The sequence below is a fragment of the Centrocercus urophasianus genome, unplaced genomic scaffold, assembly GCF_019232065.1.
Source record: "Centrocercus urophasianus isolate 14NV4802_14NV808 unplaced genomic scaffold, USGS_Curo_1.0 seq_22, whole genome shotgun sequence".
Taxonomy (NCBI): domain Eukaryota; kingdom Metazoa; phylum Chordata; class Aves; order Galliformes; family Phasianidae; genus Centrocercus; species Centrocercus urophasianus.
Genome location: NW_024884778.1, coordinates 3,822,267 through 3,849,454, shown reverse-complemented (window position 1 = coordinate 3,849,454; position 27,188 = coordinate 3,822,267). Strand labels below are relative to the sequence as shown.

The 27,188-nt window shown below is 46.9% G+C and overlaps 1 protein-coding gene across 14 annotated transcripts in view; it reads right to left on the bottom strand.

Annotated features, from left to right (window-relative positions):
- FOXP1 (forkhead box P1) overlaps nt 1-27,188 on the bottom strand; it is a 334,704-nt gene that overhangs the window by 78,853 nt on the left and 228,663 nt on the right. For all 14 annotated transcript variants that reach the window (XM_042823158.1, XM_042823146.1, XM_042823149.1 and 11 more), the window contains one exon: nt 21,076-21,207. In XM_042823158.1, the coding sequence (XP_042679092.1) occupies nt 21,076-21,207 (132 nt within the window). The remainder of the gene's footprint in view (nt 1-21,075; nt 21,208-27,188) is intronic.

The following is a 27,188-nucleotide window of genomic DNA, read 5'->3' as shown; positions in this document are numbered from 1 at the left end:
CAGGGAGCCGCCACGCTGCGCCGGGACGCGTTTAAAAGCGGCTCCCCCCTAAATAAAGCTATTTTGTGGGGCGTGGGTGCCAGCACGTTACGGGGGGGGGGGAAGGGGGGGAAGAAGTGGCAGCTAGTGCAGTGCTCCGAGCAGGCATTGCAAACGCGATGTGCTGGAGGAGCAGCTCTCCTTCCACCTAACTTTCTCTCAAAAAGTGGCTGTGACTCTCTCCAACAGTTCTGCTGCACGACTTTAATGCCACAAATAAAAAAACCATAGCAGGACTTTAATACAAAGCATGCTATCATAAGAAGCCTCCAGCAGGAGCTTGTATTAAGCCCAGCTGATGCACCTGGCCTGCAAACAGGAAAAAACTTCCTTTGCGCCCCAGCAAAGCAGCAGGGATCCTAGCCCAGGACGCTGGGATGCCCAGAGCATCTTCTCCCATCGTTTCCCTTAAAAAGTCCTGTATGGCACTGGGATGCTCAGATTGGGCACAGCACTCAGCAGCAGCCCTGCCTGCCTCCCACATTTGGGGAAGGTTTGGGTACAGGGTGCATCGTGAGGCACGCAGCAAGCTTTCCTCTGCTTGACAGCTCAAAGCAATACTTTCCTCGCCCTCCACTCCAGATCTCAGTGCACACACAAAACCTGTCCTTGTGCCATTTCCAGCCCAGGGACTGCTGTCGACCCCGTCATGGATTTTCTCCTGCCCTATAGCTATGTGCCTCAGGCTGCATTATTTGGCCAAATCTTCTCCGCTATTCAATTTTATCTCGTATTTCACACAGCCTCTGAGCACACTGATGCAGACGCTGCATGCACACGTAGCCGAATGCCAGCAGCCACACAGCCACGGTCCCCAGGCAGCACGCACTTTATTTGCAGGAGTCAGGGGCTGATAGACAATAGCCCCATTAGTTATGCTGCTAAAGAACCTCACAAGAAGCAAAGACAAAGGATGCAATTTACTGACAACTTGTGATCTGATGGTAAATGGGATGTGATACGGATTGCTTTCCACCCTAAAGTGTTTTCGTGTCAGATAACAAATTTATTAATGGGATTTTTTTCAGGTCACAAAAATGTGACCCCACCCTCTTATGAATATTTAATAAGGGACTAAGGGCATCTTTTGCAAGACCCTAAATCTGCCAGCAGCAGCCTACATGAATCAGAGAGCGACGGCCTCTTAAAGGGGCACACGCACTGCAGGTCAGCGCATGGGGGCATGGGAGCAGCACATATTTGAGGGCAGTACACAGCTGCACAGCCAGCAAAATGCCACGCACATGTCCAACACACCGTGCAGCTAATAGCAATATAAATTGGCATTGCATGTCATGAGCATGTAATTATTATTGCCTGCACTGGGGAGAACCCCTCCTGTTCCTGGACTCCAAAGTGATCACCAGAAACTCTGACCCTGTTGAGGAACACACCGTGGAATGCATAGGCTTAAACCTCCCAGCAGTTTCTTCCTCAGACCACATCCCGCTGCCCAGTGCGGGTGCCAGCAGCATCCCTGCAGCAGCATCGCCCACCGCTCGCACGGTGATGGAGGAATGGGAGCTGTGCTAACATGCACTGCGAGGGCTGGCGGTGCTCCCCGGTCCCTGCAGGCTGAGGTCACGGCGTGCTCCACAGCTTTCGTTTGGGAAAAAGCTCTGTATTGGAGCTTCTTTAACAAAAAAGAGGTGCTGCAAGGCTCAAAAGCCTGCCTGAAGCCTTTCTTTCCCTGCACGGGCAATACAAAGCATGACCTGGTGACACAAGCACAACACTGCCAGCTGGCCAGCCAGGCTGCGGCGTGACTCCAGCACCAGCAGCACTCCCAGCCTGGGTCCAGCCTCCAATGGCGATCGGAGCAGGCCTTGCTCCGTCCCGCAGGCCCCAGTTCCTGACACCCTTTCCATTTCACACCTGCCATTTCAAAGGCCTCAACTCCTTCGCCTCCTCACCTGCCAAACGGATGGTGATACTGCTCATTTCAGGGTCTTCCCTAGACCAGCATTTGCCAAACATTTGGAAAATGAAAGATGCTGCCTAAGCACTGAGCGCTGCCCACAGAGCCTGCAAGCAGTATTTTTACAGCGTTTTATGCCCTTTCAGATAAAAGCTTCATACCTGCAAGCTCAGCCAACATCTGCTGAGAGCTAAAATCTTTGGTCTATTCCCTCAGTAACGGAGATGGTAGCACTTGCTAAGTAAGGTCACTACGAAATATAAAGCATTTTTAAGCCAGCAAATATTTTAAAAGACCAAGAAGAACCATAAACTCCCACTTTAATTCCATTCAGTTATGGAGAGTCATCACAGACAGAGACAATCAGATTTGACAAGGATGACCGAAGCAGCAGACATAAAATAGCAAATTAAAAATAGCAGGGAAGGAGCGTGGCAGACAAGGTGGCTATTTGGCTCTGCGTGCCCGCAAGATCAGATAGGCACTGAGTGGCAGCATCAACACCTGGGGAAAAAAATCACTGGAGTACAGCACAGACACCAGGCTCCAAGGGCTGAGCCAGAGAAGTAGGTTACAAACGTGAAAAGATGAACACAGCGGAAGAAATTGTTTTGTTCTGCTGCTGCTTTCCCTGCACACCTCACCCACAGACCTCTGCAGGCATCAGCCCACGTGGAAGCCGAGAACACGGGGTGGGGAAGAGTCAGACTGAGAGCAAGCTGCTGTTGGCAGTTACAAGGGAAAAGGGCATTGCAGATACTATTCCCACTCCTGGATCCCCAGGCCCATTTTTGTGGGGTTAAATCACATTTTCCTGTTTTGAGACTGTTGCATTTTCCCTTGCTGCTGTTTGAAAGACCTATGAAAACAAATGGGGAAAACAACTGACTAAACAGGAAACAGTGAAACTTATTATCCACAGAGCACTGAGAAAAAGTACAAAGTAAACATTTTTGGTCATTTTTAATAATCTTAGCTAATACTCTCACGGTAAAATATTTCTTGTGGTAAAATATATTCAAGAACAGTGACTTTTAGGCTGATGGTGTCTCTACTAATACAGAACACCAAAGCAATTAACATTTCAGTAATGTTTGTGTCCCTGTTGCGCTTTTTCTTTTTGTACGAGAAACTGTCATTTTCCTTATTGCCCTGCAAATTCTGCATGAAAAAGGCTCTTTAAATCCCCTCATTGTTGTACAATGGCTTAAATTTCACTTCATGGCATGCTTTAAATTACCACTCACATCTTCATTTAATGCATCATTTTATAATGCCAGTGTTACCAGTTAATTTATATATACACAGCAGGATGTGTCAACATTCAGGTGAGTTATGAATATGATTGTGCAGGAGTTATGGAAGACATTTCAGCAAAATTATGGTTCCCTCTAAACATAAAAATATTAATAATGAATCAAACACCACAGGTAAACAACCAATTGTACGTAGCTGCACCTCTTTATGCTTTGAGATAAATAAATAAAAACGGCAACATTTTTGCTCTGCGTTCGCATTTGATTGATCTTAATAAATTGCCATCTCCTTTCCTAATAAACTGTAATCTCTTGTTTCCGCCACAAAGTAAAATTTATTAGCACGCACTCCTACCGCCAGGCCTGCATCACTCACAGCACAGTGTGCAAATTGTTCCAAGTATGCATGGGCATTATTCATAAATTATTCTTCTGCCCCAAAGTACACAATATATTGAAAGGCAATCACCGCTAACTGTTCTCTGTTACTTTCCTTAATTATGTGAGATAGCATTTATGTCACGTACAGCAGAGGAAATGCCACAGTTTCCATTAAAACTCCTCTTTTTGCCCTGGGTCGAAACACGGGGCTCACACACAGAGAACCACAGATTCCTTCCGATGAGAGGAAATACTGGAGGTGATATCTGGAAGGAGATGGCAACACCTCTGCCTGAAGAGATCAACCACTGTATACCAAAATAACCTACTGGGCATGACAACAGCTATGGCTCCAAGAGGAAAAGTAGGTGTTTTGTCATGATGTTAAAGTTGCCATGGTAAGAAAAGAAACAGAACGCAACATCAACAAAACAAATGTCAATCACACACATGTGCCTGCTAAGTATTAACTCCTGAACAACCAGGCATGCCAAGCAGATCCCGTGCCTGCTATGGGGCAGACACAAGGTGGCAAACACAGCGACAGGGCACTGCTTCTCCTGGCCGCTTCTCTCCCAGGGCCAGGGGCTGCGACGCTTCTTCATCTCACCTGGCAACCCCCACAAGAGAACATCTTTATCAAAAACAACCTTCTACAAGTCACCCTTCCACACAACAGCCTTCTAAAAGTCACCCTTCTAAAATACACCCTTCTAAAAACCCATGCCTGCTTGCACAGCAAGGCGTGTACACACACCTGCACCCACACCTCTATCACCGCGGATTTAAGTTAAAATAGATCTGATGCAATATGGGCCCCTTCATGTAAGAACGCCTGTCAGTCCATCGCACAGCTCACTCACGCACCGCCCAGCAGTGCCAATCTACACACTGGGGCTTGGTGGTGGGCACAAGCAGCATTACCGTTGGGCACCCCGCTGTTTTTCACTGCCTCTGTTGGAAAAGGATGACGAAATATTTTCAACAAAACACCTCCTTAGCAGTAATGGCCACTGCTCTCCTTTCAGCGGTCCCTGAGGTTTCCTGATCCAGCGTATTTAGTTGGTTCACTGTTCGAGTTTTCCTCCATCACTGAAATATAGTTATTTTATTTGTTTTCTAGAAGGGAGATAAGGGCTTTTGCTCATCTTTTCCTTACAAAGTGAACTTTGCAGAAGCAACACGATGACTTGAGTAACTTCCTGCAGAGGTGTTCAGCCAACAGCCCTCAGGGTCAGACAGGCGCTGGGATCTGGCAGCAGTGATGGGCTGTCCTCATGTTCCACCACCGTGCTTCCAAAACGCCAAGGCCCAGCAGTGCAGTGTGACTTCCATAGGAAGGAAAAAGCCCCATGAGGTGACTCCTGGTTACCCTATGGGACTGGCAAATGATGCAGACGCTCCCTACAGTGCCCTACAATGCCGTGAACCCTGCCCATACCCAAATAAATGGGGCCTGGTTTCAAGGGCATCGTCCTCCCCTGCCCTACCTTCTCTCTCCAGTGTGGAGAGGGCTGTTGTCTGCAATCTGTGACTCACAGCCACTTCCTGCTCAGATCTGCTGCTTCAATCCCTTTTCCCCTCATCACAAAAAGGATGAGGCTAAAGGGCAGCAGGTGACCAAAAAATCATCTCCAGGAGCAAAACCACGCGATTTACACTCGGTAAGGAGACAGCAATGCTCTGTCACTGAATGCAGCCATGTCAGCAGTGCCTCGTGGCAGTGATTTGGCCACGAGAGGCTTGAAGGAATGCAGGACACCTGAGGCACCAAATCCTTCACTCCAATGGAACTGCAGGATGATTAAGCAGAGAGAATGTAACTATCCAAACTGTAATTTGGCCAGCACAATGGATCTAACACCCTCATTCTTGGGAGGAAAAAGTACCGTATTTGAAGTTCAAACTCTAATTAACTATTTGAGAAAAATAATTCTGTTTTTAAAAGAAAATTCCTAATAATATAAAGAGAATTAGTGCCAAAGTTTTTGGAGAACCACATAAAATGGTATGAAAAACGTATGATATTGTAATAATAGGAATGACTGGATTTGCTCAAATGTTCCTTATACCTTATAATACAAGAATAAAGTACAGTGTAAATCCTTCTATCTACATAAGTTCCCCGTACAGAAAAATCTCTTCTTTAATAGGTTTACACCTTTAACATGTATTAGTTTGGAAAAGTCCTACGGTATAATTACACATCTTGGCTTGGCACATTAATAGCTGTTCCCTTCATTTACCCATTTCTTTTGCTGGTCAATGTGCTGTTTTACAAGGCAGCTCTCTTCACAGCAGAGCTGAGCTGGCAGGAGGGCAGGCCCAGAGCTGTGTTGTGAGGTTGCTACCGTGCTCTCAGCTGTGTGCACACAGGATGCTCGCAGGGACGTGCCATGTGAACATATGTGTGCCAGCAAACCTCATCCCCATCCCCCCCACCTGGCATCCTCCTGCTCCCTGCTGCTCTGTCCCACCTTCCCCACCATTGTCCCGATGGAGCATCTGTGGCGAGATGCTCAGGTGCATTGGGAACAAAATCTCAGCTCCCAGCCTTGCTCCACCACTCAGCAGGGGAAGAGCCGTTTCCATGCGGTAGAGTAGAAGAGATGCCTCCCATCATCTGCCATCCCGTCCCTGCAAGATCCCCTCAGGATTCACTTTGTACCTCTAAACATGGGGCTCAAAGGCGAGGCCGCGTTGGCTAAGGCTCCATCCAGCTTTTATAGGGTTTTCAGCAGTTTAAGAGGACTTTCTTGTGTTATAGCAGTGCCATTCATTTAATGGCTTTTCAGCACTGCCATTATAAACCAGAACTTTTCAGGTGTTTATTACTCAGCTTTAAAAATTGGCTCTATGCTGAAATTTGGCAAACAAAGTGTCAGCCTAGGAGAAAATTTTTTTTTTTGCCAATTTTGTGCTTTAAAAAAAAAAAAATGACCCCATTTTGGCCTCCATAAAAATGCAGCTTTTGCTGCCTCGGTGACACTGGTGAAGTAACAAGTCAATATTGTAATATTGCCAGCAGAGCTGCAGTGATTTAATGCCCAAAACTGCTCCGAAGGTGGAGAGTGCTATTGAGCTGCTAATTATTAACTATTATTACTGGTCCTGCCACACAACAAAGATGCAAAAAGAAAACGAAGGGAACATGGAATGTCACAGGAAGAGGAGGCAGAAAGGGAGTGAGGGTCCAATGCACAGCTGGGACTGTGGGCAGGGGGGTTGCAGCCCATCTAAGGAGAGAACGGACTGATGTGAAAAGATTATTCTTCATTTTCCAGAATGGCATTTCAGATGCAACAAAAATACAACTGACATGGTGTAGCTTGCTGCCCGCCAAGGCCAGCAACCATGTAGCATCAAAATCAGCTTTAAGGCCAGCTGAGCTCAGGTCAGCGGGGACCTTGTGTTGCTCAGCTGGAGTGAAGAGAGATCTCAGCACTGATTTCAACACGTGTACAGCAGAGCCCTGGAGGTGCTGAGGATGAGGAGCTTGCCCTGGCTTGAACTGCTGCACTGGAGCAGCACCCACAGCATCCCCCAAACTCTGATCCACAGCATCTTCCAAGATCTGATCCACAGCATCTCCCCAAATCTGATCTCTACCATCCACAATACCTCAAAATCTTCCTAGCCATCTCTACCCCACGCTCCCAACCCTCTCCACGTTTCGCTCTCCAGGCACAGAGAGCTCCCAGCAGACACGTAACACGGTGACTCTTCCATTTTGGGAGTGTCAGAGCAGCCCCAACAGGTCACTGCGGCCGCCTTCAGACACGGTAAAATGAGAAATCCATTTATCTTTCTGGAAACTTTCTGCTTGTCTAAGTGGCAGCTATTTAAATACAATTAACAAGCAAATGATTTTAAAATTACAATACAATTAATAAGGCAGCATCACAAACAATTTACATCTCATTAAAGCTCTGCAAGCGGCAGCAAGGGGCAGCATCAGCTCCCAAATGAGCTGCACGATGAGGGGGGACCTGCGCGACAGCCCCACCTCGAGATGGGTGCAGGGGGGCGTCTGGAGCAGCCAGGGCCCAGCGGCCCTGCAGGAGCTCCCCGGGTAAGGAAGGATGCCCCGAGCCAAAGCCTTGGTGGAAGTGGGTGTAAAAAAAGGAAGGAAGGAAGGAAAAGGGTGGGTGTGCGTGTGCATGTGGGATGGGCACTTTGCAATATACATTTGCGAACAAAGAGTTGAAAGAAATTTCAAGCTATTTACTCAGCTCTCTATATAATTAAGAGTTTATAGATTACACCGCCACAAATCTTCTGAGATTGCTGTGGGATTGGACGCGCGTTAATTCCCAAGAGCCTCTCGCAGAACAATCGCACGCCGCAGGAAACCACTCGCACAAGTAACAGTTCTACACGCTTCCAGCTCACTTTCAGCCCCTGCGATTCGCTGCGGTGGGTGCACTGAGCCCAGAGGATGCAGGAGCACTGCAGCCCGGTGTGCACAGCTCCAGGCGAGCTGCTAACAACCCAATTCCAGCTGTCGGAAGGCTTGGAGGCTTTCAGGTCATCCCTGAAAAAGTGGCTTTTCAAAGCCTGCCTGAAATGTCGGCACCTTCTGCTGGGAACTTCAGCTCCAACCATGAGCTCTAGCCCAGTGCCCGCTCTGAAGCGCTTTATGAACTGAAGAAGCACAAACAATACTCCCTTCTAAAGTTCACCGCAAGTTTTGATGCAGCCTTTGGCTTTCTGTGCCCAGTGCCCGACAGCCCCCGGAGCTGTGTGTGACAGTTGTTTAACGCTGCGCAGCACACTTATATACAACGCTGGCGGGAGAGAGCGAGAAAATAGTTTACAATTGAATCTGCAGAGGAAATTTGGGTAAGTTCAATGTAATTATCCATTTGGACGCGGGCCAAGGGCTGCGACAACTCAGAGCCACGAGGGAAGCTGCACAGTGACCCGTTCTGCCCATTCTTTGCAAAGCAGCACGGCCCGAGCGCCCGACCCAGAGGCCACACTGGGTGCCTGCAGCAAGGAGCATCCCTGGGATACCCTGCTTGTCAAAACCAGATCCTATCAAAACGTAAAGCGTTCCAGTTTAAACAAAGATAAAATAGTTATGGCAGCTTTAGCAAGCAGGTTTCAGGCGCTCCCTGGGCACGCATGGAGGTTTTTGGTTTTTTTTTTGCAGGACCTCTGTCCATGTTGGTCAACACTCCATCTCTATAAGGAGCTGAAGACAAGTGTCAAAGCAAAACAGCCATCACTTTCTATGAATTACTGAACATGTGTAATTCATTTATCTGTAATATTGTGCTAAACTCAGCTCCAATTAAACAAATGAAAACACCTGCTTAGCACACATAGATCTTTCCATACCTCAGGGGAAGACACATCAGTGTGCTCTGTAGTACAATCTGGCTCATAAGCCTACACAAACAATGCAGAACTGGGATTTCTTTTCATTTTTGTCTTTAAATGCACACAGGCGAGGAGATAAAAAAAAATACTGTGAGGTTTTGAGAGAGGAGTGATTATTTTTTTTTGTATTTCTATCTTCAACACACAGAGCTCTGTGCTATTTAACTGCTGGTGGGGGCAGGGTGAGGGCTGAGGACCCAAGGGCATGCATCTCCCCCAGGCACTGCTGGGATACAATGACTTCACAATGCACAGAAGTTGAATTTCCTCGAGTTTTCAAGTTTGGTGGCAAAGTGCAGAAGCATAAAAATGGATCTCCTACAGGTTTGAGGCAACAGTGACCAGAACCGAAAACAAGCCCACACAATTCCTGTGCCATCCCATCCAAGGCATACGGTAGTGCACTGCATTTTTTTCTTTTTTTTGCAGCAAAATCACAGTTACAAACTGAAAGTGCTTCTGGTTTTTGTTTTGTTTTCCTTTCCCTCTTTTTTTTTTTTTTTTAAGACAGGGTGGTCCCCTTCACTCACTGCAGAATTAGCAACACAACAACAAAACAATTTTGCAGCTGTCACTGCAGCTCTGATGTGTCCACTGTGGGGCTCTCCCAGAAGAAATTGCTCTGTTTTTCTTCTCGGTAGACACAGCTGAGTGGAGGACTCAAAATGAACACGTTTTCCAAGCAACAAGCCCAAGTAAAAAATAACAACGATGGAAGCCATAAACATACCTTCCCTTGCTCTGTCAGCTGCACACGATGGGATTTAGAACGACCTTAGCTGTGCTCTGCGTTGTATTCATGCCCTGGCTCAACGAGAATCCCTCTGTATTTGGGGGCTACTTCCCAAACCCCACAACTGGGCTCTGGCCAAGGTCAGTCTTTGGGCCTTTCCTACCATCCCAAAGTCATTGCCATCCCTTAATTAGGGTGGGAGCAGCACCGTCACCCTTGGCAGTGCCGTAACCACACCGATCCACTGCTGACGGCAGGAGGAACCCGCCCTGGTAGTGTTCGATTTGGGCTGCACCCACACCTCCTCTAACAGAGCACAGAAACGTGAAATTAAAATAAACTGCTTAAAACCCACAGGTATGGAGAGAGATGCAGGAGACGGAGTGCAACGGGACAATCCTTTAACCCGATGCACAAAGTACTCATTGTTTCACGTTGAGACAAGCAACACAGCAATAAATATTGAGCAAAGGAAGTTAACCTGTATCCACAGCCTTTGAATAAACACAGAAGTTAAAACTAAAATCAATGCAAGGCCCTCGGCTCTTGCCAACCGGTGCTTTACGTGCACTTGCTTGGCCGTGTTTTTACTTTTGGGGATTTTCTCTGCCTTCTTTCTTGATATTCATACTTTCCTTTGTAAACTCCTTATCGCACAACAGAAGGACAAACAGAAGGAGCTGCCAGCACACAATTACACGACACAACTGCTCTGCATTCAGCCAACCTGGGCGCGGATAACCAGGCAGGCACAGGCCCAGCACAGCCGCGCGGCACCAGGGCAGGGGCAGCGCTCCATCCCTGCAGCCACGCAGGCTTTCACAGCATTAATTCCGACTCCACTTTTCAATCACACTATATTCATTTAAACGTTATTATACTCCGTGGAACCAAGTGTGAGCATCATGCAAAAAGTATTCTGGTCCACAGTGGTGAATACAGCTGTGTAGGCAGAGGGATATTTGTTTTCCGAGTAATTTGTGCACATTCACAAAATTACAGCTGTCTGCAGTTCTCCTGAAATATCTGCCCTGCTGTTTACAAGCCATAAAATATAATTTGTCTTTTGTAGGCTTCCAATTGGTAAATTTGGAAATACATATATACATACATACATTTATTTTTATATATATATATATATGTATACATAAAAGAGCATTTGTTTTTTCACACTCAGGCTGGCTGCTCCCCATTACAAACTGTACAGACAGCCTGGAGAACACCAGCAGCAGTCCTGCGATGGCAGCAGACACACTGCACGCTGCAGGCTGTCAGCCCCTCAGCCCACAGCAGCCTGGTCCCCAAAGAACACTACTCCAAACTGGGTGTGGAACAACTTCAGAGCCAGGCTGCTCTGAAGCCCCAACAGCACTGGGATGTGGCTGGGAGGGCCACCAGGCTGCAGCACAGCCAGTGCCACTGGTGACGACCCGCAAGGCAGTCCTGGTGCATCCAGTCCTGCTATGAAACCCAGTGGGATCCAAAGATGAATGTGCGCTGTGGCTGGAAACCAACAGGCTGGGCTGGTGTTATCTGAGCCATGAGGACTCCGCCAAAACACTTCTACTGATTCCTTTTTTATTTCCAGTGAATGATTAGAAATGTCACACGAGGTGTTTCTGATTTTTGCCTCTTGCCTCATGACCGTGTAGATCGACCTTCCCCCCAGAACAACTGACTGCCTCAGTTCCCAAAATACACACCCAAAACATCAGCTCTCCTTTCCTTGCGCCATAACAGGTGGCCCACTGGTGTGCCCTCCCCAGTACCAACCGTGAACAACATTTCAGCCCCAAATCCCAATGACCAACAAGTACACAGAGTAAAACATCCTGCCAAGAAGTGGGGCTGATGGCTACAGCTGCACAGACCAGTGCAGAGGACACTGGCACCAGTGGGTGACTTCGGTGTGAACCAAGCCGCAGGAAGCCAAGCCCAGCTCAGTGGGATCCTCCACTCCAGCACACACCCTGGTGGCTGTCACTTACACAGCTCTTTATCCCAGTGCTGCAACATGTCTGAGATATCCAGTTGGCTGCACGGCTATGCCGCAAAGCTGACACCCAGATGTGCCACCCAGGTTACCGAGTTAAAGCACAGCAGGGTTTTGAGTTCATACTGCTCTAAAAACTACATGCTGTAAGTGACAGAGCCTCCAGACCCCTGTGCCACCTGATGTCCTCCTGGCGTCCTGCCTCCTCGCCATCCCATTTCCAAACTTTCTCGGCGAGACGCACTAAACTCAGGATGTAGATTTTCCAATTAGTCTCTGTTTAAACATCTGTTGGTAGACTGCATTTAACATTAGTTATTTGAGCAAAGCACAATTTGATTAGGCTGTCTGAAACGGAGCCAAAGTCTGCAAAATAATAGCTCAATTAAATTTTGTTTTGCTTTCATTTGTCTTATACTTCCCTGAGTGTGATACAGTTGCATATAATCAAGTAAACTAATTCCTTTCAAAATGAGAGATTTCGGTGCCTTTTCCATCTTCCCTCAAAGTTTATTTAATAATCTATTCCATCTTCTCTATGCTTCATCGAACTTCATCTTGACATAAAGTACATTTCTTTCTTGTGCCTTCAGTCTACTTTAATTTTCTAGGCTTTGAGTGCACTGAGATTATGCGCCATTACCGTTACACCTTAAATAGATCAGTAATTTATAAAGGGCACATTACATTTACTGGGAATATAAAAACATTTCAGCAACACAACAGTTTTTCCTTTGCACACACCACAAAATGTTTTGTCAACCTGATTACACAGCTGTAAAACTGTCAAGCTCCAAAGCCACATCCAAGCACATTCCCAATTGTTTCGCCGGTTTTCTTTCTACGTTTCTACTCACTCTGTTATGTTGCACTTGTTGCCCCGAAACTTCAATATGAGCTCTAGAGATTTAAACACATGAGGTAAACAGCTGCTCTGCTCTGCTCTGCTCACACAGGCTACATCAAATGCCTTCTCTCTTTCTCCCTCGCTTTTTTCTCAAAGTTGAATTGCTATAACTCAAGTATTTCTGGCCAAGCTGACGGTTTCAGGGCAGAATTTGCTCTGTGATCATCCCTGCAGATCTCTGCAGCGTGTGCACGAGGAGCCCAGACAGCCTCACCACGCTGGGAAGGGAAACCTCAGTGCAAGGATTAGGAAAATCACAGCAGCTCAGCTGGCACGTAGCTGGCTGTGTGTGACGTAAGCTTCAGCATTGAGCACCGAGATGTGAACTTCTACACTTGTGTTACAATAGAAAAAAGCACTCGTTCTTTGAGAGAGGAGATTCTGTTAACTTAGCAGAGTTCTGACGCACGTAACTTCATTCTGTGTTTGCTCAACCTGTTTGTGAACGCAAAGGTAGGAGCTGGGCTGACTGCTGGGCCCTGCCGTGCTCAGCACCGCCACCGTGCCGGGAGGCAGCTCCGGTCCGTGGAGATTCACAGTGGGATTTGTCCTATTTAGAATGTAGAGAGCGACTAAATATGACAACCATCTGATGTATGAAAATTATTCACAACCGAAAACAGACAGTCTGGAAATAGCTGGGATGACTTCATTTAGACAGAATTACCCAAATCTGTTTCTAATATACACAGTACACATAATAAATTTTTACAATATGACAAGGAAAACAAACTTAATAAAAGTTCCTGATCTTTTGTTACACAAGCAAGCTACGGCCACGATATGTTTATCATATTTTGCCCATGATCTCACAGCTCGGTAACCGGAGCGAAGCAGCATCCCCAGGTTCGGATCACCGCCCCATGGCCGTGCCTGCAGCTCACGGCGGGGCGCTTCTGGCTCCCGGCCCCCCTCAGGCACCGAGCGATGCTGGGAGCTGTGCCTTTCTGTTACGAGACTTTGCTTTTTTCCAATTACGCCAGGACTCATCCCGGTAAGAGATTTTTAGCCTGTTTCCTTCACTCCTGGTTATTTGACAAGTGCTTGAAAACCCTGTTATAAACAATATCTGCGGGAAAACAGATGATGCCTTACGATCACAGAAGGTAGTTTTTTCGAGAAGCAAACTTTTCGAGCAGTTCCCAGATGCACCGCGTCAATCTCGCCGCTCTCCCATCTCAGCTGGTTCCCCGTCAGGCACGCTGCCAGCCCGGGCTGCCCCTCGCCGCCCCTCTGCCCGCGGTACCCGTGCCCACGGCTGGCACGCTGCGCTCCGGCAGCTCTTCTAACCGCTGGACAGGCTCCAGCACCACGCACTAATAAGTTTCAGATTGGAGCACTCAGAGCATGTGTGTGTGTGTGTGTGTGTGAGTGCCAGAGCCGTGCCACGGGTTGTAGGAGGGGAGGGAAAAAATGAAAACAACAGTAGTTCAGAAATGCTGCCTGCTCAAATTGACAGCACAGTGACCTCTGCACTTCATCAGAAATTCCTGCAGACTTAGAAAATCAAGGAGGTTGCTTTTATCACACACAGTGAGACTCATATGGAAAAATGGAAACACTACATCACTTGACCTCAGGTTGCCCCCATTTCAACCGCAGATGAATATTGCGTATAAAAATTGTAAATCAATTTGATACCTATTAAAAGAGATTCTCTTTTTCTGTGTTAAAGGTAATACCTTTTAATCTCTCGATTTGTTTTGCAAAGTAAGCTAAATGAGGAAGGACTCCATTTCTATAACTGAGTTTTGTTACTCTTAGCCTATTTAGCATCTCTGCATGGTGTTCACATAATTTCCTACACTTTGCTTGCATCAGGAAATAATGAGCAAGCATCACTTACCCAACACTGAGTCACAAATATTTGCCTACATTAACAGAGCATTAAAAGCCATTTTAAACAACTTAAGGAAATCGCGTTAGCCTTTCAACAGTGATTCACTACCATGAGAAATTGAGGAAGTTTTCCACTTTTAAAGGCAAAAATCCTCTGCACAACCTCCTAGCAACAGCAGTGGGCCCACAAGCAGGCTCTCCTCTCACAGACCCCAACACAAGAGTTCCTCCACTTAATGACATTACTTCTGAAATTTTCCTACACAGAGTGTTGGGCACTTGGAAATTCCAATCTTTTCACATCCTTGAACTCTCATCAACATTTTTTTTTCCAGACTGTGTCAATAAAATTGATTACTTGCAGTTCTGAATTCTGTTCTGCACATGGAAATAAAACAATTTGTTTTAAAGTATTTTCTGAAGAAAGCAGAACTTGGAGATCAGATCTACGAGATCAAAAAAGCACACCGAGGGAAAGAAAATAAAAGGACAAACCAACCAACAGAGCCCTCCTCACAGAAAGCCAAACAAAAGCAGAACGTCTCCAGCACACAGCAGGGAAGCAGCAGCGCGATGCCGGCAGGGCGGTGTGGCCAAACTGCTGATGCCCACCGCCGGCCTCAGCTCCTGGCATACACATCTCCTGGTAGGCCCCGAACGATCTCTTCAGATCATTAATGTGTTCATTAATTTGTTATCAATTCTAACCCGCTGTACTTACGCCTCTCCGTGCCGTGGCTCAAAAGTGCCCTGACAGCTCTGCTGCAATCACGCACCTGAGGACCCCTGACTAAACAGTTGTTGAGAAGCCTCATACCTACAGCCAATCTGTTGCTTTTACAAGTTTAATCTAGGTATTAAGGAGCTGATTGTGGAACCATGTCGATATAACATCTTCAACCCAGCTGTACATCATATAAACCGCGATAGGAGGGGGGCAGGCTCCCATGATTCCTAGCAATAGTGCCTACCTTTAACTCTCCCATCTGTAATACTACAAAATACTGCTCTCATTTTTTTCCCAAGCACAAGTGGACTACCAGCAAGGGTCCAACAGTGTTATTCCTAATTACCTTTTTTTCACTCTTGATCCTGTGGCGCTCATAATTAGTTACCTGGGGCTGCAATCCAATTTGAAGTGATGACAAGAAAGTGATCCATGAAAAAGTAATAAGTTAAATCCAATTTCAGCCTTCCTCTAATTAAATGCACATGGAACTAATGACTCAAACCCTACCATTTCAGTGATAATGGTAATTAGCGAGGTGGGAGTCACTCTCTTTTTTCAACACCGTAGGTGTAAACCACAAGGTAAAATGGCAGGAGCACTCTTAATTACATGTGTCATTTTGTTAGCAATTTACACGTTTCTGACCAGTCAGGAACGTTTCATTTGTTTTCCCCTCGCACGATGCGGACAGCACAGGCCATGCTCTGGCACAGCGAGCCCTGCAACCCGGCAACCCGTCCAGAAATCCCATCCTTAAAGGTATTCTGCAAATGTTTTGTGTGAAAGCAGAAAGCCTGCTATAAAATCACACTGGGGCTGGTCCAGCAGGAGGTGGGGCTGCAGATGCAGGATCCCGGCTTCTGCTCCCCAGCACCCCGGTGCCTCCCAGCATCCGCAGGGCCCCAAAGCATCCCAGCCTCCATCCACGGGAGAGGCCATGTTGGCTCCATATCCCGCTGCCAGCTCTCACGTGCTGTGTTCTTACAGCCAAGACTTGGGCAACCAGCTATTTACAGGGCAATCACAGACTTCTTTCAAGAAAAACAAGCACATTTGTCACCTTTCTGCTCAGGCTGGAAAGCTGGAAAGGCCAAGTACTAGAAGCTAAAAAAATGGAAAAGGACAGCAAAAAAAGGTCCTGGGTTTCACTGAAAAAAGCCCTCAGCATCAACATTTTTGAGCTGATCTTGTGATTTCAAGGACCTGACTCAGATTTTGTTACGTTTGTGGAGCTGGTGATATTAGCACTTCTCAGGCGTATTCCAAGAATTGACTAACACCTATAATTGGGCTGAGGAAGAAAAATAAAGAGCTGATGGTCCTTCAGCAGAAACCAGCAATGCTCAACTTTGTTTTATTGCCAAAGCAAAAATAAAAAATAATAAAATAAAAAAAAAGATTCAAATGAAATGTTCACGGGTGATCTATTTAAGCACTGCAGAAGTGAAATCTCGACCCTGCTACAAGTTGGTGGCAGAATTTCCATTGGTTTGACCAAGGCCAAATTCAGATAAACTCACATGTTTCAGAGTGAATCAGAGAGACACTCACAAATCCAGTGAATATGCTTGCAAATGTATTTCCCCTTCCAAAATATCTGCTGAGGCATAATTTCTCTGCCAGCTGCTAAATTTACCACTATGTAAAAAGGTACAGGACATGTAAAAGCTGAAGCTATAGAACCATTCCTTCTGTGCTCCAAGTGAAACAGAGAGCACCTTTCCATCCACCCTGCAGTGCTCAGTATGTCATCAAGTGAACAATTTCTGTCTTCATAAAGAACAGTACGAATTGCCCCAAACAGCAAGCTGCACAGATTACCTTGCTCCTGCTCTTGCCATTTTCCCTCTCTCTCATCTATTGCTCAAGATACCGAAAAGAAACATGAAGATAACACAGCATGCAAATTACATTCTACAAAAGCCCGGCCAAGAGCCTGCTTTAAAAAGCACCGGAATGCAAAGGCGAAGACAGCCCTGCCCCTCTGCCTCCCCCAGTCTCACCCTGAAGATCTAAAACAAATTCTTTCCTTGGCCATGACTTAAAGACTGACTTTCTGTTTTGTCAACTGAAAACAGGAGTTTCCATCTTAGTAATTTCATTGTTTGTTCTCTCCGAACACACGTAGGTTAACTCGCATACAACAAGTCTCATTTGGTAAAGAAGTCAAGTGAGGAGTTCAAATTGCAAGATACTGACTTGGACATCCTAAATCTGTTTTTAGTCCAGCATCCAGCTTTCAGTTCAGTGCAACACACAACATTTACGTCTTTAAAAAAAATTGTATTTTTAGTATTGCCAAAACACACATGCACTTTTACTTTCTCGGGAGAAAATGTGTCTCTTGATTTGTTTCCAACCTGTGTGCTCCTGCCAACAACTAAAATGCCTGAAGAACCAAAATGAATAATCGTTAAGAACATCACAGCAATTAAAGCTGCAAATTTTCATCAATATATCTATTAATACAAAGACATATTTATCTTGGCCAGGAAAAAGGTGCAAATTCTCAAAATCCTAAGTGTACCTGGCCCACTCAATTATTTGTTTCTCAGTTTCAAGGAGATCTAACATTATGGCAAATATATTATCAACCGTGCATTAGCCTTTTTTCACTTCAAGTAATTTTTGTGGCTTTGATATTTCTTATACTCTCTTCCCAACTGCTGTTACTAAATCCATTCCTTAACTTTCAATTTTCTTTTTTTTGAGTGTCATCAGGCTGCGAAACCGGAGGTCACTGCCAAATCTAGAGCACAGCAGTGTGAGATAGGCTCAAAATGTGAGTCATCGTGTATTTGGAGATTCATTTTTTTTTTCAGCTATCAGCAGAGCACATCTCCACTCCCGTGTCCAAGTCCTTATAACAGAATATCTCAGCATTTGCTAAAAGCAGGTTTCTGGGCACCATTATCGAGGTCAACAGATCCCCAGGACGATGGCTGAGCCCACTGCCGTGTGCGTGCCATTCAAGGCAGCCTGACCCAGCAATGCCCCGCGATGCCGGCGCGCATTTAAGCTCTGTGGCTATTTGATCAGCCAGTGAAGAGGGGACACAGGAAATTATCCACGAGACAATAACAGATAAGCCACCCCGCACTCACCAGATTAATTCCGCACATCTGTTTGTGCCAGTCAGGTTTACATGACAAAACATGCATACTGGCATTGAATTGTTCGGCCCGCGGTGGCTGGGGCTCTCCCCAAGCCAGGTTCTAGCACTGCGGCCCCAAAGGACCATGGAGCATCTTACTGGGAGACCCAGCCTCAAGCAGCCCCAATGTATTAACGAAGCACAAAGATGGTTTGCTTCATTATTCCAGAAAACTTTCCAAAAAACAGGCACGTTTCCGCCACCCTCGTTATTTATTCTGCACGCTGTCAGAGCAGGGACTGCCTTGTCAGCACGGTAAGAGGCACATGCTATGTGCCGGGGCTGTGGGTGGCTGTGTGTGCAATGTTACTCCACCTAACACCCTAAGCCAAGGGCCGTGGTTTCCTCACAGCCACACACTGGTGTTATGGATGTGCTGGAGGTCTGTTCTATTCCAGAGGACTTCCAGTACATTTAAGACTGCAAAAGCTCCAGGAGTAAAGAGGAAAAAAAAAAAGACTGGGCAGTCGTTTGAATCAGTGAGTGACAGGCTGGGCCAGCTCTCTGTATACATTAATAAATTAGAATTTTAATTGTGTCTCTGACTGCAGGAGCTGCTCCAGTACTTTAATACGTACCAACAATTGGCTGTGTTATGGAATCCGCGATGTGGCCTTCACTGTTGACCTCTGCAACACAATTCCCAGTCTGACTACGGAAACTGTTTGGTTTGATCCTTTCAACTTATTTGAATCCTGACAAATAAGCTCACAGCTGAAAGGTCAACACAGTCATATTTCATCCTCTGGAGCTATTCTTAAGACATCTGCACAACAAAGCACTTCTTTTAGTACCTGACACTGGACCTAGCCAGCGCAATCTCTCATTAAAAATGTCCCCAGTGGAAGAGTCTATTAAAAGGCATATGGATCAGCTATGGATTTACCAAATAAAATATTTTTGAAAGCATTAATGTAACGGTTTGGATTATGGCCCTCTACACTGCCAATAAAACGTATATTTGCCCAATGACAAAATGCTTCATAGTTTCCAAAAGAATAATAGCTCAGCTATAAAGTGTGAGGTGTTGTCCAGCAGCCTGAGCACAGGAGTGGGAGCCAGGAACTCATGAATCTTAATCCTACCCCTAAAACCAATTCCCTCTGCGATCCTAATCGAGTCACTTTACCTGCTTCCCTCAGTTTCCCCATCCAGAAGTGGGATAATGCTACTTACTTACCAGACTTCCCTTCTGGGGATGTTTTGGAGATCAGTATTTGCAGAATGCTTTGAAGATGAAATCACTACACCAAAGCTAGAAGTTGTCCTTGCTGGACCAAGGGCTGCAGTTAATAGATAATCCTTGCTCAGGCAAAATCTCCCTTAAGTCACGATGAGCTTTATTCAGGTAAGGACTACAGGACCGGGTCCTCTAGCTTGAATGTCAAGGCCTTTCGTGACTTTAGCTCTACCTTCCATCTTCTACTACATATTTAAAGACACTAGGATCTGTTTTTTGGAGGAAAATAATCTGAAGCACATATACAAGGCAAAAGAAGCAGCAATGCTGTCAGGGAACTCATGGTGATAGTATATCAAACTAAAAAAAAAATTAGAAGGAGCAAAACAGACATGAGTTTGACAATGTGCTATGACAACAACTGAAAAAAACATTCGGAAAGAATTTGGGGCTACAGAGGCTGAAGCATCAGATATAGAACAGCAAGATAAGATAAATGTCCCAGCTACAGGGTTTTGTATGACTACAACTGAGCTGCTGTATTCAGTAACTTATTATCAAAAGCACAGTGACACAGTGCATTTGCAAAGAGAGCAATAATAAAAGCAATAACCAGCTGCAAGCCAGAGAAGTGGTCAAGGGTCTAGAAGTGCCGGTTTACGAAACATAAAGAACTAGATACATATAATTTGCCAAAACTGGCAAGTACATGTTAGTATCTCAGATGTTTGAGGAGTGTGAACACGAGGCAAGGCAAGGGACTGACTCAGTATTTATACAAGCAGTATTACTTGGAGCAAGAGGACGGAATTGAAGTGGAAAGTTCCTGAGTGCGTGCTTTGTTATGGAAAACCATCCGAAGGAAAATAATAGCGGTCCCACCACCACTTGGGATTTCTAACACGAGAATAGCAAAAAAAGGAAAATATGATACATGACCTAATAGGTCTTTTTTGTCTTTAACTCCTATGATTTATCCCACAAGACTAGCAGAATGCAGTCCAAAGCCGCGTATGTGTGCATACATCTTCTGTTTGGGAGCGCTGTATTGGTTTTAGCTTTCTGAATTCATAACAGCGCAAAGCCTGATAATATTCAGATTTTGCTCATGAAGATGTCCATAAATCAGCAGAAAATAAAAGGGAAAAAACCACACTGATGATATGATATCCTAACATTTTCCCAATATCCTTGACACAGCGAATCAACAGTTTGAGTGAACACAGACTACAAACTGAAAAGCAATCAAACAGAACTGTTAACGCAAATCTCCTATGCGAACTGACACTGTAACAAAAGCTATTCCATTTTGTAATAATCCCCCCCCTACTAGACACTAGGAGAAGTACACACTGCAGATCTGTAAAGACATCATGGGTGGGATTTTCAAGAGCATCTAGCTGCTCCCGCATACATGAGCCACAGCTGCTGTCACTTCCCCTAGAGGAAACTGGTTCAAAACCAAGTGCTCCTGGAAGTCCCATGCCAGCACTCACAGTGAAAGCATCCACTCAGCTTCCATTTGCAAGAGCCCCCCATGAAGCACGAAGGCCACCTTACCTGCAGGGCCGGCTGTTTGTCATTCCTCTTCGGAGACTTTAATCCGCTAACTTGCTGCTGCTGCTGCTGTTGTTGCTGCTGTTGCTGCTGCTGCTGCTGTTGTAGTAGAAGTTGCCGTGCTACCTGGAGAGCCTGTGAGGAAAGAGTTTTGAAAACTGAGTTTGCAGCAGAGAGGAGGTGGGCAGTTACCAGCACAGCATTTGGTCAAGACACCCTTTGGGTCACTGAGCACCACAACAGTCCCAAAGCACATCCACCCAGAAAACACTGCAGCACTGAAAACATCTCAGCACCCACACGCAACAAGTGACATCCACCCAATGCATCTCCCATTTTGACCACGGAGAAGAACAGCAGCACCTCAAGTTCAGCTTCTGTGTGGGTACCATGAGTAATCCCAGAAGTCCCAGCAGTGACACCACTGGGTTACTGACACCCTGCTCCTGGAGCAGCTCACAGCCCTGTGTGCTCCCCAGCAGCCCTGTGTGCCAATGGCTTTCACGCTCGTCTTCTGCAGGATTCCGGGCAGGTTTACACAAGGGCAGTCACGTACCACCACCTGCTCTCCTGAGCAGCACAGAAAGGCAGAGAAATTTCCAGAAAGCTATGGCAGGAGACCTGTGTGAGAGCAGCAAAGGGATGCTGCAGTGTTATGGGATGGAGGGATGAGGACACAGTACCCAAAAGTACCAGCAGTGCATCACTCAGTGGTAGATCTCTGCACAGTTCGTCACAAAGGAAGAGAAAAGCAGTGCCAAGCACAGGAGCCAGCTGCTCTGTGAGGCCCAAGTTCCTCATCAGGTGGGGAAAAAATAGCAAGAGGAGGTGAAACCCAAGGGAAAGCAGGAAAAGGAGCAAGTACATCCTCCTCTGGACCGGTGCAAAGGACCAAAAGATGAGGCTGACCCCTGCATGGTGGGCTGTGGCCCAGCCAAGGCTCAGCTGTGAGATGGCAGCCCTTGGCTCCTGCAGGCTCCACCAGCCGGACGCGGGCTTCCTTAGTCTCCTTGGAGACGTTCAGTACATGCGTAGGTGGAAAAGTGGGAAGGCTGAAGACTTCATTAATGTAAAACAAGAAAAATAGTCCCTGTGCAAGATGCCTACATGGAAGGAGGGAAAAAGCCTTCCCCACTCCTACTGTGTACGCTCTCTGAGTGATTTAATTAATACCTATTTAATTAAGGAGTCAGATATGCTTCGTGCATCTCCAAGCTGCCAAGTGCTCCATGACCATGTGGAGCACAGCGTGGCCCTGAGGATGAGGCGCACACTGCAGGGCCTGCAGGCCTGGAGCCTCCATCCTGCAGCACAGCCTGGCTTCTGGCAGGACGTGGCACCCGGAGCTGCGCTGTCAGAGCACTGACAGTGGCAGGGAGCTGGGGAAAAGACCTCTCCACGCTCAGCTACACCGCCTGTCCCAACGTAATGACAAGTCTCTGCTGGATCAGAAAGCCTCTTCCCAACAGAGCCTGGCTTGCAGAAGCTGAAATCGGACTCGGCGTTTCCAGGTGGGCAGCTGATGCTTTGTGCACCCGCAGCACCTCAAACATGGTGCAATAAAAGGCACAAGGAAGCCTTTATGCTGAAAGCATTAAGCGCCGTTAAAAAACGCTATTTCCATTGAATTAGCTTATTTGGCTGTTAAGGCAGCTTCAAGGGTGGGCAGGAAAAAAATGCTACAAAATGTAAAGGGATGGGCAACAAATACTCACCTACTTAACAGGGGTGTTGTACGGCTTATTTAATTAATGAATACTTGTAAAGCACTCTGAGTTGCTCAGACAAGAAGCTCTATACAGCACAAACGCAACATGTTATTATATATTATTAAGACTGGCTCTGCAGAAGAATAATTCCAGGTAAATGTGCAATCAAATGATCATTTTACTTCCCAGTAATTGGATTCAACAGGCCAAAAAAACCACGGAAGCCTTTCTTTAATCATACACCAAACAATCAGAACATCCGTAACCTTTCAAGCTACAGCCTTTTTGAATAAAACATCATCAACTTATAGATATTATTCCAAAAAGAACCAGCCACCATATGTGTTGTCTCTTTGAAATACAGTTGCTATAGCAGACCCTGCATGCATTTCATGTGATATGATCATATTCTATCCGTTCTGGCAGCTGAGAGGTTGCACAACTAAAATTGGCTGCCAGAAATGTTTGAAGATTCCCAGAAACGAGTAGCCGTGCAAGAAATGCCTACTTTCTGCTGGAGCTGGCCAGGCCAGCATGGATCTCTGCCCGCTGGTGGGGAACTGGGGGAGCACTCAATGCTCTGCCCCACTCCTGTCGTGCCCGTACAGCCACGCACCACGCAGGGACAGATGAGGCAGCTGTGAGGAGCGGTGTGGATGGACAGGAGCAGCAAAGGGAGGATGACAGAGGTGTGGGTGAGTGCACAGCTTGGCAGATTGTGGCTTGAAACAGCATTTCCCTCAGCCTTTCTCTCAAGATGCTGCTCATAAATGCTGTTCATAAATAAGCGGCAGTAATAAAAGCTAAGCTTGTGATGAGCTTAGGTTTAAGATGTGGAAGGTTGTTTGCAGCTCAGATCTCATTCTCACCAAACATCTGCGTCAAACTACTGTTCTACATTGGGATCCCAACTCACTCATCCTTTCTGGATTACACTGCTCACTTCTTCTCATCTTGCAACAAGTACACCTACCCCATCCCTTCAAAGCCCCATCCACACCCCTTGCACACAATGGGAGGTGTGAAGGACAGCTAGCTCCATTCAAAAAACTGCTTGGCCACACGGCACACCAGTGATGATGCAGAGGGAAATCAATTTGATAATAAAGTCGGTCCCATAACTCTCATCAGCACACAGATTCACGAGCAGGCCTGTACATTAATAAAGCTTCCTGTGGGAGTAGATGTTGCGTTTGATTTGCATGTGAATTCAATGCTAGTGAAAAGTGCCAGACTGTCAGACATGGAGACCGAAGTCTCTTATCTTTCCAAAAGCTTCTGTAGCAGTTTCCCCACATTTCCTTAATCATCTGCCTTGTCCTCAACTTACTGAACAGGCAGTAGAGAGTAAAGCTGGACTCGGTTCAACTCCTGCTGCTGCCAAGTCCCGAAACAAGGGTGCCAGGACTATTTACCGCTAGCCAGCAGCTCTACTAATGTGGTCCTCTCCTCGCGAGCGGGTGCTCTGACATCTCCAAGCTCTTCTCATGCATTCCTCCCGACTGCCATAGCTACCGCCTAAATCTACACGACATGCGTGCACTTCCACAAGTGAACAAGTGCTGGGGCTGCAGTAAATCAGCCCCAACTGGTGCAACAGTGTGCTCGCTAGCAGCCAGCAGGTAGGGACATCGAGAGCACACGATGCCACCCAAGCTCCTGGAGCAAATACACTCAAGCAGAAATCCCAGTCTCCAACAGTTACCACATTGCTTTGGCAATCATCTTCCCCTCCGCACAGCAAACAGAAAATCTCTCCACTTACCAAAGGAAGGGAAAGAAAAGCATCCCCTAACAAGCGCATCTCCTAAGTGCCACAATTCTTGTCTAACTGTGAGACGCAAACAATTTGGGGTAGCTATCAACACAGACCTCAAAAGATGACTGCAGTAAAAGGCTCGCTACCAACCGAGTCATCTTGATTCCGCTCTGTGCTGCGCCTAAACGCAAGATACGGCAAAAGTCCTGAGCTGATTTCTTATCCACTGGAAATCACCAAGAGATAAGGAGATTTTCTTGCGTAAAACAGAACAGTAAGAAGGCAGTTGAAACGTTGCATTTTAGAGACATTACACAAACTTGGAATGGTATCTGGGATCAAACGCTGGCGGCCACCTAACCCAGGTAAAATGTTAGCGCCAAGCTCCCTGTGAGGTGAATCCAGACTCACTGAACGATGCCACAGATCCGAGTCACAGCACTACTGAGGCAGAAAGCCCCTCTGGATCCTCTCTCGCTGTTCTCAGGGCAGTGGCAGTCCTTTCCTGTTTGCCAGCTAGTGAAGCATTGGGGAAAAAACAAAGTGCACGCCTGAAATGACCAAGACAATTTTATTGCAAGACAGACAGAACGCGACTTGTTTGCCCAGCTGTTGTTTGCCCAGAACATCCGGCACTGTTATCACTGAAGTTACTGGTGTAATCTGACATTTTCATGCAAGCAATTCAATCTTTCTGTTTCACCACCCTCTTAAGGGAAGTTTTGCTCTAGGAGTAAGAATGCAGCGCTGCCTCTGCCTTCAACTGACCAGAACATCCTGACTGGGGATGGGAGCTGGGACAGGGAAATACAATGGAAAAAGGGAGTAGAACTTTAGAAATAGAAGTACTGCTAAAATGCCATATACTTACTGCATTAGTACATAAGGAAAACAGTAACAAGATCCAGTCCTATGGAGCCTGTTTGCTAACTTGTTCCACCGCTGGAGCCAGTACAACAAGGCAGTGACTTCCAAACTGTTTTTCCATCAGCCTATTGAGGAAGAAGACCTCAAGCTCCTCCCTTTCCATCTGCTGGAGCTGATAATAACATCAATCAGCTCTTAATGAATTAAGAAGACCTACAGCTATGAGGGAGCAACTCCAGTGGGAGGAGAAGCTTGTTCCTGCACCTGTGCATGGGAAGGCTGCTCTGGCAAAGGCAGGGAAGCGGAGGACATGAGGAGATGAGTACACATTGGTGCAAGGCAAGCAGGAGATGAGCACCCAGCAGAAGCTGTGTCTGCCATACCCCGCTGCATCCCAGGGTGCTCGACAGCCTCTGCAATGAGGAACCATGCACAAAGAAGTTGCAGGGAGAGCATAAAAAGAAATCCCATGTGTTTTTTCAGATTCCTAAGGATTTTGGGCCTTTCCAGGTGGACAAAGCTGCCCATCAGGAGAGCAACTTGAGAAAGGAGGAAGGAAGCGTTCCCAGAAATCAGAGCCGGTCCCACGGCCATCTGAAGTGTCTAAGCAGTAAATCTGCGATGTTGCTCGCCAGCCAACATCATCGTTATTTCAGTTATGGTCATTAAAACACAAAACACAACACAACAAGAGGAGATGAGACAGAAGATATTCAAAGGCCAAAAACTACCCTTGGAAAAAATGTGCTGGCAGCTCACTGCAGAGTGCAGAAGCGAGGTGCTCCGCACTGCCCCCCCAGAACTGCCCTCCTGGCCGCACCGTCACGCAGCCGGGATCACTGGAGCAGCCCGTCTCCACATCCCCAGCCACTCTGCATTCCCACCATTGGTTTTTCCCAATTTTCCCAGTGGCTTGAGGCACACAGGAAGCCAGCATGGCAGCTAACGGCCTCCCAGCACCAGCACAGCTGAAACCGAAGGGCTCCTCGCTGCCACTGAGCAAGACGAGTACCTTTGTTTCTCCAGAGCGGGACGAGGGGCAATTTAGGCTCAGCCAGCACTTTCTCTTCCTTCTCAGCTCCCATCTGTCCTCACACCCCGCTCGCTCTGCAGCTGCTCCGAGCGGAGCAGCAAGACGCAGCTCGCAAGCTCTGACGCCCGGATGCAGCGAGGCTCGGAGCTGCCTCGTGTCTCTCCCACTCCTGCCTCCTCTGCTCCCCTCCGCGACACCTCCTCTCTGGGAGCAGCAGATGTAGGGGAGCGCTGGGAGGAGGCGGGCGCGCAGAGGGAACTCGCACGTTGGAGGGGAGCCCTGCTGCAGTTCTGCTCCGACAGCCTGAGCCCAGCAATGTGTGGAAACGGCGAGGAGTGGAGCAGTAGGCAAAAGGGAAAAAAAAAAAAAAAAATAGTGCAAAGCGACAGCAGTGGGTAGTGCTGTTCCTCTGGGAGGAACAGAACAGGGGGAGGTGAGAAGAACCAACTAGAGAGGATAGGAAAGGAACCAGAACGAAGAGGAGGAATGAAATGTAGAAGATGCAAAAGAGAGAAGCAGATGTTCTTGCAGCACTTATTCCCTCTGACATTCGTACCCAGCCCCTTCATCTTCCTCCAGAACTGGGAAGCGAACCGCTATGTACTGCCTCCCTGTGCCCCCATCCTGGCCCTCAGTACCACGCACCACAACAAGCAGAGGCCGAGAGCCCCAGCAGCGCTCCCCAGCACCGTGGTGGGGAAGAGCTGAAGATCCAACCCCTCTCTGCTCTGCAAGGTGCCACAGAGGG